The sequence below is a fragment of the Microtus pennsylvanicus genome, chromosome 19 (genome assembly GCF_037038515.1).
Source record: "Microtus pennsylvanicus isolate mMicPen1 chromosome 19, mMicPen1.hap1, whole genome shotgun sequence".
In the NCBI taxonomy this organism is placed as follows: Eukaryota; Metazoa; Chordata; class Mammalia; order Rodentia; family Cricetidae; genus Microtus; species Microtus pennsylvanicus.
In genome coordinates, this window is record NC_134597.1 from 25,105,918 (window position 1) to 25,120,419 (window position 14,502).

Below are 14,502 nucleotides of genomic sequence, written 5' to 3' on the forward strand. Positions count from 1 at the left end.
TGCAGGCAACAAAACCCACCTCCAGTGACACATTTCCTTCAACAAGACCACACCTATTCCAACAAGGCCACATCTAATAGTGCCACTCCCTTTGGGAGCCATTTTCTTTCAAACCACCACATCCTTATATATCCATCTTTTGGTTCTCTTAAGGGAGAGTTCTTTAAAGAATGTCCCTATTGGGAAGGGTTCTGCCAAGCCACTTGATAAGCTGCTGATCAAGCTTGAGACAATTGCCTTTGGCTCAGGTACCAATACCTTTACCTAATCTGTTGTGGATAAGCTGGTAGAGTAATAGACCTCTGCTAGGGGTCTCTTATCTGAGTACTACCTGGTACAAGAGAACAAAATATTTCACTTTTAATCTTGTCCTTGCCAAAGTAGAAACAACCTGTCATTGAAGCAGTATCAGCCTGAACACCACTGGGAAAGGTCTTCACCATCTTCCTTACCCAGAGAAAGCTAAGTAGTCTATATTAACTACATAGCATTGTTAAAGGCATCATATGTAATCATCTGTATAATTATATTGTAACAAAAGAACGCTATATTATTTAATAGCTATAAACACTTGGGGTTTGTTTTTGTTGGTGTCTGTGTGTCTGTGTTGAGACAGGGTCTCATGGGAAGCCTGAAACTTGCTCTATAAACAGGCTGACCTCCAGCCCATAGACATTCACCTACCTCTACTCCTGAGTACTGGGATTAAAGGCATGGGTCACCATGGCAGGCAGATTTTCTTTTTCTTTAACTTAAGAGAATTCTTCCTTTTCAACTGTGAACTTATTCACATATGTTTGATTGTGATTGTTTTCCAGCTCTTATCTTGACACAATTTGGTGAGGATGGGGCGGGGCATCTTAATTTCTTAGTTGTTTTTTACAAATGGTGAAAAATGTCGCCATATTATGAGAGTTATTAAAGGATAAATGAAATGTGTAAAATCCTTAATGTAGTATCAGGCACATTTCCGATGCTTAGTAAATTGTTACTGTGTTTTTTCTATTGTTGTTATCAATAACTGCTGTAGAAATAGAGGTCAACTGATGGTGGGGTAACCAACCCTAAAGGATACATCTGCTACACACTCCTGCCCTTAAAGCTAGGGAACATCATGGAAGAAGGGGTGGGAAGATTGTAAGAGCCTGAGGACCAGAAAGTCTGCTGTGAGACTGTGCCTCCTTAGAAATGACAAGGAAGTGACACCCATAATCTATGCTGAAACCCTCAATGATATATAACTTTCTAAACAAGACCTGAACAGTGACAGTGTCAATTGCTAACAGGGAAGGAAGAAATCTTGTCACTAGGCAAAGAACTGCAGGCAACTAAGGAATGCTGAGAGTGGGAAAATTAGGGGGATCGTGCCTGATCCCCCTAGTTGATTACCTAATACCAAGTGGTCAGCCCTGAAATCATATATACACAACACTAAATGAAATTAGCAAGCTTGGTTTTATATATTTATATATGTGTATAACAATAATCATCAAAGAAAAAGTGACCATCAATTTGAAAGGGAGTGAAGGATCATGAGAAAGGTTGGAGAGAGGAAAGGAAAGGGGGAAAATTAAAAAAAAAAAGAAATCTATATTCTCACTCCCCCCCAAAAATTTAACCTGTGTTAATGGTACTTACTAAAAGTGCCATACTTGGTCTGTTGTCTGTAATTCTAATTACAGGGCACCTGGTACTTTCTGGCCTCTGAGCACCAGGCATACATGCGCGCGCGCACATATATATGCAGGCAAAACACTTGTTCACATAAATATTTTTAATTAAAAAGTGCCTTATTCAGCTTCAAAACCATTAAGAACTATCATCAGAAAGTCTAGTCTAGTCTAAGAAAGCATTTTGGTTTTGATGTGATACATTGGGGTTATATGAGTGTGAGGCACAGTTGTGTGCACACACTGCAGTATGTGTGTAGAGGACAGAGGACAACTTAGGGAAGTCACTTCTGAGGATTGGACTCAGCACAGTAAACGTGGCAAGGAGCCCATCTGCTCCACACACTGTTCATAGGGAAGATAAGAAGTGCTCTCACAGACTTTGTAGCAGCACAGCTGTGCTACATAGCATGTCTGTCGCCTCTCTGTGGTTGGGGGGGATTCATACTCCTGTAGCTGCTCTACAAAAAATTTTAGATCCCAGGATAGCTCATCTTTAAGCAGTGTACCTTTCTTCACTTCTTAAAGGCATTTCTCATAACTCAAAGTAATTGTTTCCCTTGTTTCGTATTTTCTAGGTTTGAAGAAAAGGCCCAAATGGATCCTCTTAGTGCTCTAAAGTATTTACAGAATGATCTTTATGTAACTGTGGATCATTCGGACCCGGAAGAGACAAAAGAGGTAAAGCTGGGAGTAAAATTCAGAAATGGATTATTCTTTTAAATTGTTTTTCTAGTTTGAGTGCTTAAAGGAAAATGAAGAAAATATGATGCTCTGATCTTGAAGATAATAAAAATATGGGTGAAATGAAAAGTCAGCAGGTGGTCAGATGGTAGGTGGCACACACCTTTAATCCCAGGAGGCAGAGGCAGGCAGATCTTAATCAATTCAAGATCAGCCTGGTCTACAGAGTGAATTTCAGGACAGCCAGGGCTACAGAGAAACCCTGATTCCAAAAAACAAAACAAAAAAAAAAAAAAAAAAAGGAAAAAGTAACTAGAGAGAGTCAGGTGTGGTGCTAAATGCCTACATTTCTGCATTCTAACATTAGGAAGGTTGAGGCAGGAGGATCACTAATTAAAGGCTAACCTAAGTCACAAGGTGTCTAAGAACACCCTCCATCCAAGAAGAAAAAGACAAAGAAATTGAGCAGGCACATTTGACTCATTCAAAAAGAATTTTTAGGTATGAAATTTTAAATTAGACATTAGTTCTGTATTTATGGAGGAATTTATTTTAAGTTTAGTTTTTATAGATCATCAAAGATTATATACAGTTGTTCAATATGCCCTTCTGTTGACATTAAGATCTCTTAAGAGAGAAATAAGGGCTGGAAAGATGGCTCAGAAGGTTAAGAGAGCTGGCTGGCTCTTCCAGAGGTCCTGAATTCAATTCCCAACAACCACATGGTGCCTCACAGCCATCTATAATGAGATTTGGTTCCCTCTTCTGGCCTTCATGGATAAATGCAGACAAAACACTGTATACATAATAAATCTGAGATAGAGACAGAGAGAAAACTTCCTCGTGTGTAGAAAATCGGGGCAGCTTGGAATGCTTGCAGTGTTAGTATTTATTTATAAAACAGTTCTAGCAGTATAACTTGATTATAGGCTACTAACCTCATTTAACTAATTTCTAACCTTCCAAAATGAGTCTCAGGATGTTGTTCTGTGAGGTAGGTTTCTGTTCTTAAAGGCACATTTGCCTATCCTGTGTGTGAATGTGTCTCACCGGATCTCTGGCGCTTCAGAGATTCCTTTGTCCATTTAGCAGCATCTGAGCTGCAGTCATTTTGCCTTCTCCCAGCTGGTGCTGAAGGACTACGGCTCTGCTCCTTACCCCTGTTTCCGTGTTTATTGCTGCCTTGCTTTGGCTCTCTAACTGCAGTATTAAACACTTTTCTCCCTTCAGTGTTGACACAGATGTCAAATTCTCTCATGTACCAGGATCGTTGTATTTTTAAGACAGTAAAACCTGCATGTTTTCCAAACCAAAATGGGCATTCTATCATAGCCTACTGTGAAAATACGTTGTCTTTCTCACTCAGTATTGGCTGCAGTTCTTCATTAGGTATAGAATAAACAAACTACAATTTAGAGCCCTCTGTTTGGGGATAATGAGTTGGTTGTTGGTTTTTTGTTTTTTTGTTTGGTTGGTTTTTTGAGACAGGGTTTCTCTGTAGCTTTGGGGCTTGTCCTGGAACTAACTCCTATAGACCAGGCTGGCCTCGAACTCACAGATCCTCCTGCCTTTGCCTCCCAAGTGCTGGGATTAAAGGCGTGCATCACCACCACCTGGCAAGTTGGTTGTTTTTGAATGTTTACCTGATTCCTGATACCATTTGAAATGTGGGAAATGACTGTAGTTTTGCTGAGAAATTTAATCTGCCATGGTTTATTACACCATGTAGTTGTGAAAATACACTAATGAACATTTTTGTTGCACCATGCGTTTGAGAGTTCTAAATAGATATCCTGTATTTTCCCATGTTCCGTATAAAATGGCCATAACTGGTCACACTTATTTTCCCCTTATTTTTAAAAACCAGACCAAAACAAAACATTTCAGAGTAAATAATCTCAGCTGTGGAAGCTGTAAGTGGGTCAGAGAAAACAGTGTGTTCTTGGAGTTAGGGGAAAACCAGGACAGGGAGCTACTGCAAGTTCAGACAGAGCCACTTTACAGTATTGGTAGTGGCTCTAATAGTCTGTGAATCGTACATTTCGTCTGATACAGGTTTCCTCAGCATTTTCTAAAAGCTTCAGCAAGAGTTGCTTAGCCCTAGAAGTTAGTGAGGTGGCATGTGCTTGTGAACATTAGGAGCATCTCTAAACTTCACAGCCGTGCCCTCACCCTCGCTTCTATCTGCATCTACAGCAAAACACAGGAAACACTTGATACTGGGGAGGGTGGGTCTATGAAACTATGCTGTGTTTTCAAAATGGATAAGCAGGGTTAACTTTTAAACTACTTTATAATCCAATATTCTGGGTTGCTTCTTTTTTTTTCTTGTTTGTACATTTTACACATTTTTTCATGATTTAAATTAACTTTTCAGTAACCAAAAATATTTTATGTTTGAATAGATATGGAAGTTCTCACAATCTTCATCATTGTATTATAACTAGTATTAGGAGTGAGAGCTACAATTTACCATTGTAAATGAAAACATGGTTCTTTGTTTCCTTCAGTCTTTAGGACTTTGGTTCTGAATTGGTAATGAATTTCCAATAAACTTTATAAAAAATTAAATTGAGCCCATGCTTTTGTAAATAATCCCCTCGGGATCCTATTTTTTGTTTGTTCGTTTGTTTGTTTAGACTAATAAGATGTAGTTTATAAACAACCACCAAAGAACAAGAAACAAAAGCCCACAAAATAAAACAAAAAAAAACATAAAAAGAGAAATAGGATCAGTTGGTAGTAAGAGGGGACCTAGAAAAGTTAGGTATATATACATTATATACTATACATGTATGAAAATGTCATGATGAAACATGTTGTTATGTGTAATTAAGATATGCTAATAAAAATGATATTTTTTCTAGAAAAGGCTTGTTCAGAAGGTACTAACATCCTAATAAGGGAGATAATATAATAAGCATATTAAATAAGCAAATTACATAGTCCATTATCATCTGGTTAAGTATGGAAGGCTAATATAATGTAAGAAAAGTTAAAGAGCAGCACGAGGCGGCCCACACCTGAAACCTCAACACTTGGAAGGTGAAGGCATGAGGCTCTGTCATTTCGGGTCATCCTCAGCAACACAGTGAGCTCAAGGCCAGCCTGGGCTACATAAGACCTTGTGTCAAAAAGTCAGTGGCAGGAGGTTGGGCCTAAAGGAGATCATAATTTATAAGGGTAAGAATTGGGGCAGTTGAAGTTTTAAATGGGTTCATCATACTAGGCCTCAATAGAAATCAGATTTGCACATAGGCTTGAAAAACGTAAGGGAGTCTCTGAGGAGACAGTGTAGTGAAGACACTTTCCCACAGCTGCACAGAGATCCTTGTAGGTGTGTGAGCATTCTGGCATGGTTTAGGAGAATGACAAGAAGCCCATGCTTACTGAAGTGGAGAAGTCAGAAGAACTGAAGAAGTGTGAAATGAGGCGTGTACAGAGAGATTGGAAAGGATGAATGGCTTCATAAACCTGGGTAGGACTGTTTTAGCTTTTACTTTGAGTGATTAAGGACTCTTCCAGATATGGTGCATGGGAATGACAAGATCTCTGTATTTTAATTAGACCACCCTGACTACTTACTGTATTGAGGAAAGACCAATAGGAAACAAGCATAGAGCCAGGAAGACTTGTGAAAGAGGTGGCAGAAGTCTAAACAATAAGCTATGGTAGTTCAGATTACAGTGGAGTGGTAAGAAGTCAAAATAGATTAGAGACTGAGTGTACTTAAAGGTAGAATGGACATATGATGGCTTAAATATAGTTAAAGAACAATGAGTTGAAAGGTGCTTTTCTCTTGGAGGCACTGGGGACTCCTGATTGAGATAGGAGCCTAATTTTGCATATGTCCAAGAAATGCCTGTGAGACCAGGTTGAGGTGTTTAGCTTGCAGTTAGACATTTGAGAAACTTGGGAAAGAGGTCTGTAATTCAGTTTAATATCTGTTACAATTATATTATCAGTTCAGTTTACATTGTCAGTTTGTTAAAAGAACAGATTTCTCTGGAACTTCTCCATAAGGAATCAGTGAAGTTTATTTTTCATTTTAGGAGTTAGAAAAGAAAAAAGAAAAAGTCAAGATAAAATAAAGCATTATTGAAATAAAAAACATGCTATAAAACATAAAGTGGTTCTTTGAAAAAGTAAATAACTTTTATCAAGATTCATGAAGAAAAAAATGAAAACATAAACTATGAACATCACATGTATCTTTGGGTTTTTATTGCCGTGAAGAGACACCATGACCACAGCAACTCTGATAAAGAAAGCATTTAATTGAGGGTGGCTCGCTTACAGTTTCAGAGGTTCAGTCCATTATCATCATGAAGAGGAGCACGGCAGTAAACAGGTGTCATGCTGAGGGAAGTTTGAGAAAAAGACTTCAAAGCCCGTCCCCGTGTGACAGTTACTCCAACAAGGCCACACCTCCTAATAGTGCCACTCCCTTTGGGGGTCATTGTCTTTCAAACTACCACAGCATGAAACAGTGATGTGGTCACTAGAACTTCAATATGAGAAGAGTAACAAAAAGAAACAATAGAAAAAACTTCATCAGCACATTGAAGAAGATTACTTAAAAAATATAATTTACCAAAAAAAGATGTAATTTATCAAAACTGACATAAGAAATAAAAGACCTTAAAGAATCCCATATTTGTTACATAGTTGAGTTTGTAATTAAAAATCTTTCAGAAATATTCCAGCCCCAGTGTCTCTATCAGTAATTCTACTGATCATTTAAAGAGCTATAATTAATTCTACATAAATTCAGAAATCAGATGAATTCCTGAATCTATGTGAATCCTTTGTAATTATGCTGTGAGAGCTAACCAAAGATATTACTATGAGAAAAAAATTATAGACGGGGACTGGGAACATAACTACCAGCAGTTAAGGGCACTTGCTGTTCTTCCAGAGGACCTGGGTTCAGTTCCCAGCACCCACATGGTGGCTCACAACCCTATGTAAGTCTAGTTCCAGGGCATCCAACATCCTCTTCTGGTCTCCATGGGTATCAGAAACTCACATAGTATACAGACTGACATGCAGCCAAAACATCCATAGACATAAAATAAAAATGAATGATAAATCTAGAATATTTGTCCCATTTCAGACTTCTAAAAGACAGTTGAGCCTTACAAAATGTCAGTGTGTAAACATTATCTGAAAATTTAAAGACATCCAAGGAGGTTGAGATAGGAGACGTATGAGTTCAAGGCTAGTCTAGCTACACGGTGAAAACTTGTTTCAAAAAATAAAAAATAAAGTAGAAAAACCAACATGATTTTTTTTTTCAATCTAAATGTGGGGGGGGGGGGGGGAGTATCACCAACATTTGGTGATTAGATCTATGTAATGAATGCTTAAAAGTAGCCGCCATAATAAATGAAAAGTCACGAAGTTATTTTTCTTAAGTGTGTCTGCTAATTTGCTACTGTATTTCTTTACAGTTTCAACTCCTAGCCTCAGCTCTGTTCAAATCTGGCTCAGACTTCACAGCTCTAGGTAAGTATGCCAGCTTATCCTATTGCGCTAATGTTTGTTTAGATGAGGTGTGCATTCAAACAATTGTATGCAATTTTTAATAGTGTTAAAAGGTTACTTCTCAGGCATCACTCGCCAGTTCCTGGTTGTAGTTTACAGTTCATATGCCACTTGAAGCAGGCTGATAGCAATAGAAGCATGGTCAAATAAACCAATCTTTGTAGCACTACTTTGGAATCAACACTTGATTGGGTGGGCTGTTTTCTCTCTGTTCTTTGGGGAATTGTGTGGTGTCAGGAGTTAATGAATGGGAATGAAATATTTGGAAAGTAAATTATCTTTCTTTAGAGGTGAAAATTGTTAATGGTTGATAAATTCATTCCTCAAGTTCCTTTAAGGTTCTTTCCCCTCAAACTTCTCAGATATGAGTATTAGTCTTCATTAAGAAGTACTCTTATTTAGTATTAATGAATTACTTGAAAAAACTATGGTGCTAGGAATGGAATGGTATTAATGGGTGATTGAAGTAACTAAAGTCATAGAACCTCAGTAGTGTAGGAAATGGTCACATGAAGTAGCCTTTGCACAGCAAAATGCTGTCAACATAGTAAACTGCGACAATCTTTACCAGCTGTACTTTAGGCAATTTAAATATATAAAGAGATACAGAATTTAAGCTCACATACACAAAAGCCTTAATTAATTAATTGTGCCAATCAGCAACAGGGTCAGTGAACTAAACAGACAGTTCTCCAAAGAAGAGATTCAAATGGCCCATAAATGTCTTTTAAAGTTCTTATGTAGTTAGCCATCAGAAAAGTGCAAATTAGAACTACTTTGAGACTCCATTTCACTGCAGTCTTCAGAATGGCTGTCCTCAAGGAAACATGAAAACAAATTCTGGCAAAGGATACGGGGAAAGAGGGTCCTTGTTCAGTGTTGATGGTGATGTAAACTGGTGTAGCAGTTGTGGAAACCAGTGTGGAGGCTTCTCAAAAGCTATAAAGAGAACTACAGTATGACCCAGCTATGTCATTCCTGGACATGTACCTAAAGGACTCTGTATCCCACCACAGAAATACTTGCACATCCTTTTTCATTGCTGCTCTGTTTGCAGGGAAATGGAACTGCCTTAAATGTCTATCAACAGATGAATAGATAATGAAAGTGGGTATATACATATGTGGAATTTTGATCATCCATAAAAAAAATGATATTTGCAGGAAAGTGGGTGGAACTAGAAAATGTTGCACTAATTGAGGTGACTCTTGTGAAAAACTTAGAATTAGATTTCTGTGAGCCCCTCCAAGAGATCATTGCATAACATCGATTCCTTGGTGTTTCTATTTAATATGTCCTTATTTAGTCAACATTATTTATTCATTCACATTGAACTCATGGTCAGGAGGACAAAGCCCTTACCTAAATGAAGTTTGTTTAGCTTCTTGTCTCTGAAAGGCATGTCACAACTCTTTACTCTTAGAAACACTAGATTGCAGCTCCAGGTTACTGTCAACAGCATAGAATTGAACAACATGAAATGACAGCTGTATGATACAAGACCTGAGACAGAAGGCAGACTCTACTGGGGGTGTGCTCCGGCAGCTCCAGTATCCTGCCATTCTGTGTTTGTCTATAAATATTCACAGTAATGCCACAAGTCTTGATTGTGGGACTACAAATCAATTCCAATGATTAGGTGACTTTGTAAATATAGAATCTTTAATCAAGATATGTGCATATCTAAGCATATGGTTTTGAGTATGCTAGTTTTGTTACATAGTGTAAAAATATACTATACAGCATATTTTATTTAATTGTGTAACTTTGAAATTTTTTTGTGAAACTACTATATTTGCTCTGTCCTTATGAAAGTATTCTAAGGACCTCCATAGTCCATCTGATGGTAGTGTCAGTTTTGATTCCTTATTGGTAAATAGTGATGAAAGTAAAGATACTTTTGAGGAATAAGTGAGCATAGCCTATGGCCCTATACACTGCAATAAGACTAAGCAGATAGACTTTAGAGTCCCCTCACTGTCTGTGAGACCTTATTAAACTACTAACTCTCAGGTGATTCTAATAGTGGAGTTTATATGCCCAAGCCTAGAAATGATATGTTGACTGTTAGTGTAACTGATTTTGTATTTCTCAAATAATTTGCTACTACAAAGAATTATGCCTCCTTGGAAAAATGACTGACAGGGTTTTGTAAGAATGAACTTGAAAGCTTATTATATGAGAAAGTATGGAGATGTTCAAAATTTTGTGGGTATATTTCTTACTGGCCAAATCTGAGATTATATAAATATCAAAATGATTGGAGACAATGATGAGTTTAATATTGAATAAAAGACAAATTCAGGAGTACACACTGATCCAAACAAGTTTAAAAAGGGAAGATAAAAAAATATTTCAGGACATAGTAGCACATGCTTTTAATCCCAGCACTTGGGAGGCAGAGGCAGGTGAATCTCTTGTGAGTTCAAGGCCAGCCTGGTCTACAGAGCGAGTTCCCAGACATCCAGAGATACATAGTGAAACCCTGTCTTGAATAAAAGCAGATGTTGGTGGGGGGCGAGATCTTTATAATAGAATGCCAGTTAGCAACTATAGAAAGAAGCATGGTTAGAAGATCACAGTGGTTTATATAATTGCTAGTGACTAGTAACTGCTGATCATTGAGTATTGGGGTTTGAGAAAACAGGGACAGGGCTGGAGAGATGGCTAAGAGGTTAAGATCATTGCCTGCTCTTCCAAAGGTCCTGAGTTCAATTCCCAGCAACCACATGGTGGCTCACAACCATCTGTAATGGGGTCTGGTGCCCTCTTCTGGCCTGCAGGCACACACACAGACAGAATATTGTATACATAATAAATAAATAAATAAATATTTTTTTAAAAGAAAGAAAAAAGAAAATAGGGATATATGTGGTGTCGGACACTTTCCCCATTCTCAGATTACTAATATCAGAGGTAGAAATAAAACTTTATCAGAGAAATTTGGCATAGGCTGAGTTAACATTATGATCAGAGTTAATATCATCGATATCAGTCCCAACTAACAACCTGTGCTTTCCGAGATGATGCTCTGAGAAGGGCACAGTATCACTTCTGTAGTATTCTACCAAGACTGCATAAACCAGTGTCTGATCATAGAACCATCAAGACAAAGTTAATCCAAATTTAACATGCACACTATGCAACTTTTCTATATGCAACAAAAAGAATCTGTGCCATGAGAAGATGGAGAAGCTGCAGATTTGATTCAGATCAAAGAGACTTCAAATCCAAATGTAGAGGTAGTTTTGTTTTTTACTTAGAGATAAGTGAATAATAAAATGGTTAAAACATCAATGTTAAGTTTCCCAAATTTAATATATAGTGAGGATTAAGATGTAGCTCAGAGACAGAACACTTGCCATGTGCAAGGTCTTAGATTTGTTCCGTAACACCACAGAAAATGTGTATGCATAGAGTTGGGGCAGGGATGGAAGAAAAAGAGGGATGTTTGGTCATATGAGTGGATATTCTGTTCTTAGTTGAAATGAATTCAGTAATTCAGGAATAAGGTGCTTCCACAAAAAAGTTGGTGAGTTGGGCATATACATCCACAATAAGGACATGTCAAGCAAGACACTACCATCAAAGTGAAGGCTCTCAATGAATTCTCATTGTACTTTCAAAACCTCTGTGTGTTTGCAATGTCTTGAAAGTAAAGCAATTTGGAAAATTCAGAAATGCCTAATAAAGAAAAACGGTTACATTCTCACCTTCACAAGTAAGCTTTGTTACTATTTTGCAGTATTTCCTTCTATTCATTTCTATGATATGATAGTAGACTTTGTTAAGCTAAGCTCAAAGGAAGAAACATTTCCCCTGCAAACTTAAAAAAACTAATAATAATAACAATTTTTTTAAAAAATAAAAAGGAATGAACTATTCTCAAGGCATTATTTCCTTCCAGGAAGCTGGTATCTTTGACAATGTTGTGTTCTATTTCTATTCTTTATAAGATTAAAACAAATTGGACCTAAAACTGTTGAGTGGAATCAGTCCAATTTGTGTTTTCCCTAAACTATCACAGCCATGGTTCTTTTTCTGATGGCACGCAACAGAGGTAACATGTCCCAGCTAACCATTCAGTAATAGGAAAATCATGTGTCATATAACTATTTAATTTGTATGTTAGAAGTCTGAAGCAGCTGAGAACAGATACAGACTGACCAAAGCGGGGCATTGGTTGGTGTGAACTTGAAAACTAAATGTTGCTTGATGTAAATGGAGGAAAGACTCCTTTATGTTAAGAAACCCTGTCTTTTAAGAAAAAGTCTTCTACCCTCTGGTATTTATTTTCTTAAAAGTACTTAATTATTCTCATTAAATATGCTTAGTCTAAACCATGTTACAAAGAACCACAATAATAGCATTTCTTAATGTTGCCTGTGTGCTCTACAGGCATTTCTTTCTCTTGGTTGTCTATATTTTCACTCAGTTCTCTGGTAGTACTTTCACCTCTAAAGACCTTGCTGATCTTAGCCTGCTTTCCTAAAGATCTCTTTGTTGTCATTTTGTTACATTTTATTACCAAAAACATCAGTGGGACAGAAGCACTCAAGATAGAGGAGTGGAATTTCCTCAGTGAAGTAGTGGAGGAATAATCTAGCAAAGGAAAGATGAGAAGTCAGTATTAATTACTAAAGCAGCAGTCTTTCTGCCAGGTTCCACATAGTTGCAGTTAATCTGCACAGAACTCTGTGAAGTAAAACAGGATCTCACAGTTGTGCTTCTGTGAGGAAGTGGGTGCTGCGCCAAGGAGGCTCATAGTGCCAAGTCCACACTGCTGCAGCCCTCCGCCAGGGCAGTGCTTCTCAGCCTGTGGGTCAGAGCCCTAAGATCGGAAAACACAGATGTTTACTCTACAATTTATGACAGTAGTAAAATTATAGTTATGAAGTAGCATCAAAATAATTTTATGGTTGGGGGTGGGGGAGATGATCACAACATGAGAAATTGTATTAAAGGTCACAGTCCAGGGAAGGTTGAGAATCACTGCTCTAGGTGTTGTGATCTGGGAGAACCAGGATTATGTTGGCTAGTTTTGAAGCCTGTCTTCATTTTGATTTCACATTGTACATGATGCTGGTAACATTCATTAACTTTCCTGTTGTGTTGAATTTTTGAACTAATACATACATTTGTTTTCTTTTCTTCCCCAGGCTTTTCAGATGTGGATCACACCTATGCTCAGAGAACTCAGCTCTTTGACACCTTAGTAAATTTCTTTCCTGACAGCATGACTCCTCCTAAAGGCAATCTGGTAGACCTCATCACACTGTGACCTGGGGAGTCACTGGAGGACGTGTTAGGCTTAGAAGTGGAGACAGGAGTCGGAGTTTGCTGTTGGCGTGGGCAGAGGTGACATCGCAGTGACAGAGGACTGCATCAGTTTGGAAGGATCCTTATTATCACAAGTTTTAACCCTCTCCTTCGTACCTGACCTCAATCCCCTTTTCCTCATACTCCTGCATTAGGCTAATAAAGTGAAATTGCTATACTTCCCATTTAATTATGTATATTTTCTTTAGCTTTGAAGAATTAACAAATATTAATAAACATTAGGCTTTTCCCTTTTTTGCTTTCCAATTTTTTTAAAGTTTCTTTTTAGTTAGGAAAACAGCACTCACTGTTAGTAGACTCAGTGCTGGGGGAATTTGGGGTTTTGCTGTTAGGTTGTTTGGCCTTTGCTTCCCTTTTACTTTCCTTCCTCACAGCTGTTGTAAGGATGTCACCAGTTGACTTCCTCATTCTTAACAGCTGTGTACTTGAGTTGGTGTAGGTTAAGCTGATGTAACTGTTGACTTCTCTTGTACTATATTAAACAATAGAGAGGTTAGAGGACTTTGCCATACAACCAAAAAGCGAAACTCGATTGCTCCAGACACCTGATCAGAAATTGGTATTTCTATATTGATATTTTATAGTAGACATTACAGTAGCCCTTGGCTTCAAATCACAAAGACCTGAAACCAAGGCTATCATCCAGAACCTTTCAGAGGTCTGCTATAGATGACCAGCAGGAGAGGTGCTGTCCTGAACGCTCTTTCATTGGTGTGTTTGTAGAGATTTGGGAAGGAAATGGCTCTCCTGATGAGTTGTGCAGAACCAGCGCCCTCGTTCTCCTCTGAGTTATCTTTATGTCATGGTTTTATCTGGGAAAATGGGTTCCAGAGCTGCGCTTTCATTTTTTTCTGACGTTTCCCTGTTGTTGTCAAGAGTAGTGGTGTGCGCTTGTCCTGTGGCATACAGCCGACCAGCGTTCAGTGAGCATGAGGACAGGAGGAAAAAAAATAATGCCAAGAGTTTTTCACTAGACAGAAAAGTACAACAAATTGCCCTTTTCATTGTGCCATTTTTGTGTATGCAAGAACAGAGGAGCATACCTTCCTATTAAGTGTTGTGGAATGTAGCATGAGAAACCTACATCTGGCTAGTTGGTGTTCACAGTTGCTCAAAAAGTGTGTCATTTGTAGCTGGTAACCCACCATGTTGAAAGCAGAATTTATATCCACATGCCAGCGATTAAGAGTGAGTGACTATGAAATTGACCTGTACTTTCAGAAAGTGTCATGTATAGGAATGAGATCTGATAAGTTTTTTC

General features: G+C 38.0%; 1 protein-coding gene across 2 annotated transcripts in view; it reads left to right on the plus strand.

The window, feature by feature from the left end:
• Window positions 1–13,474, plus strand: part of Mkln1 (muskelin 1) — a 120,152-nt gene extending 106,678 nt beyond the window's left edge. For both annotated transcript variants that reach the window (XM_075953747.1, XM_075953748.1), the window contains exons 16-18: window positions 2,249–2,351; window positions 7,808–7,862; window positions 13,061–13,474. In XM_075953747.1, the coding sequence (XP_075809862.1) occupies window positions 2,249–2,351; window positions 7,808–7,862; window positions 13,061–13,182 (280 nt within the window). In that variant the 3' untranslated portion in view covers window positions 13,183–13,474. The remainder of the gene's footprint in view (window positions 1–2,248; window positions 2,352–7,807; window positions 7,863–13,060) is intronic.
• Window positions 13,475–14,502: the final 1,028 nt, after the last annotated feature.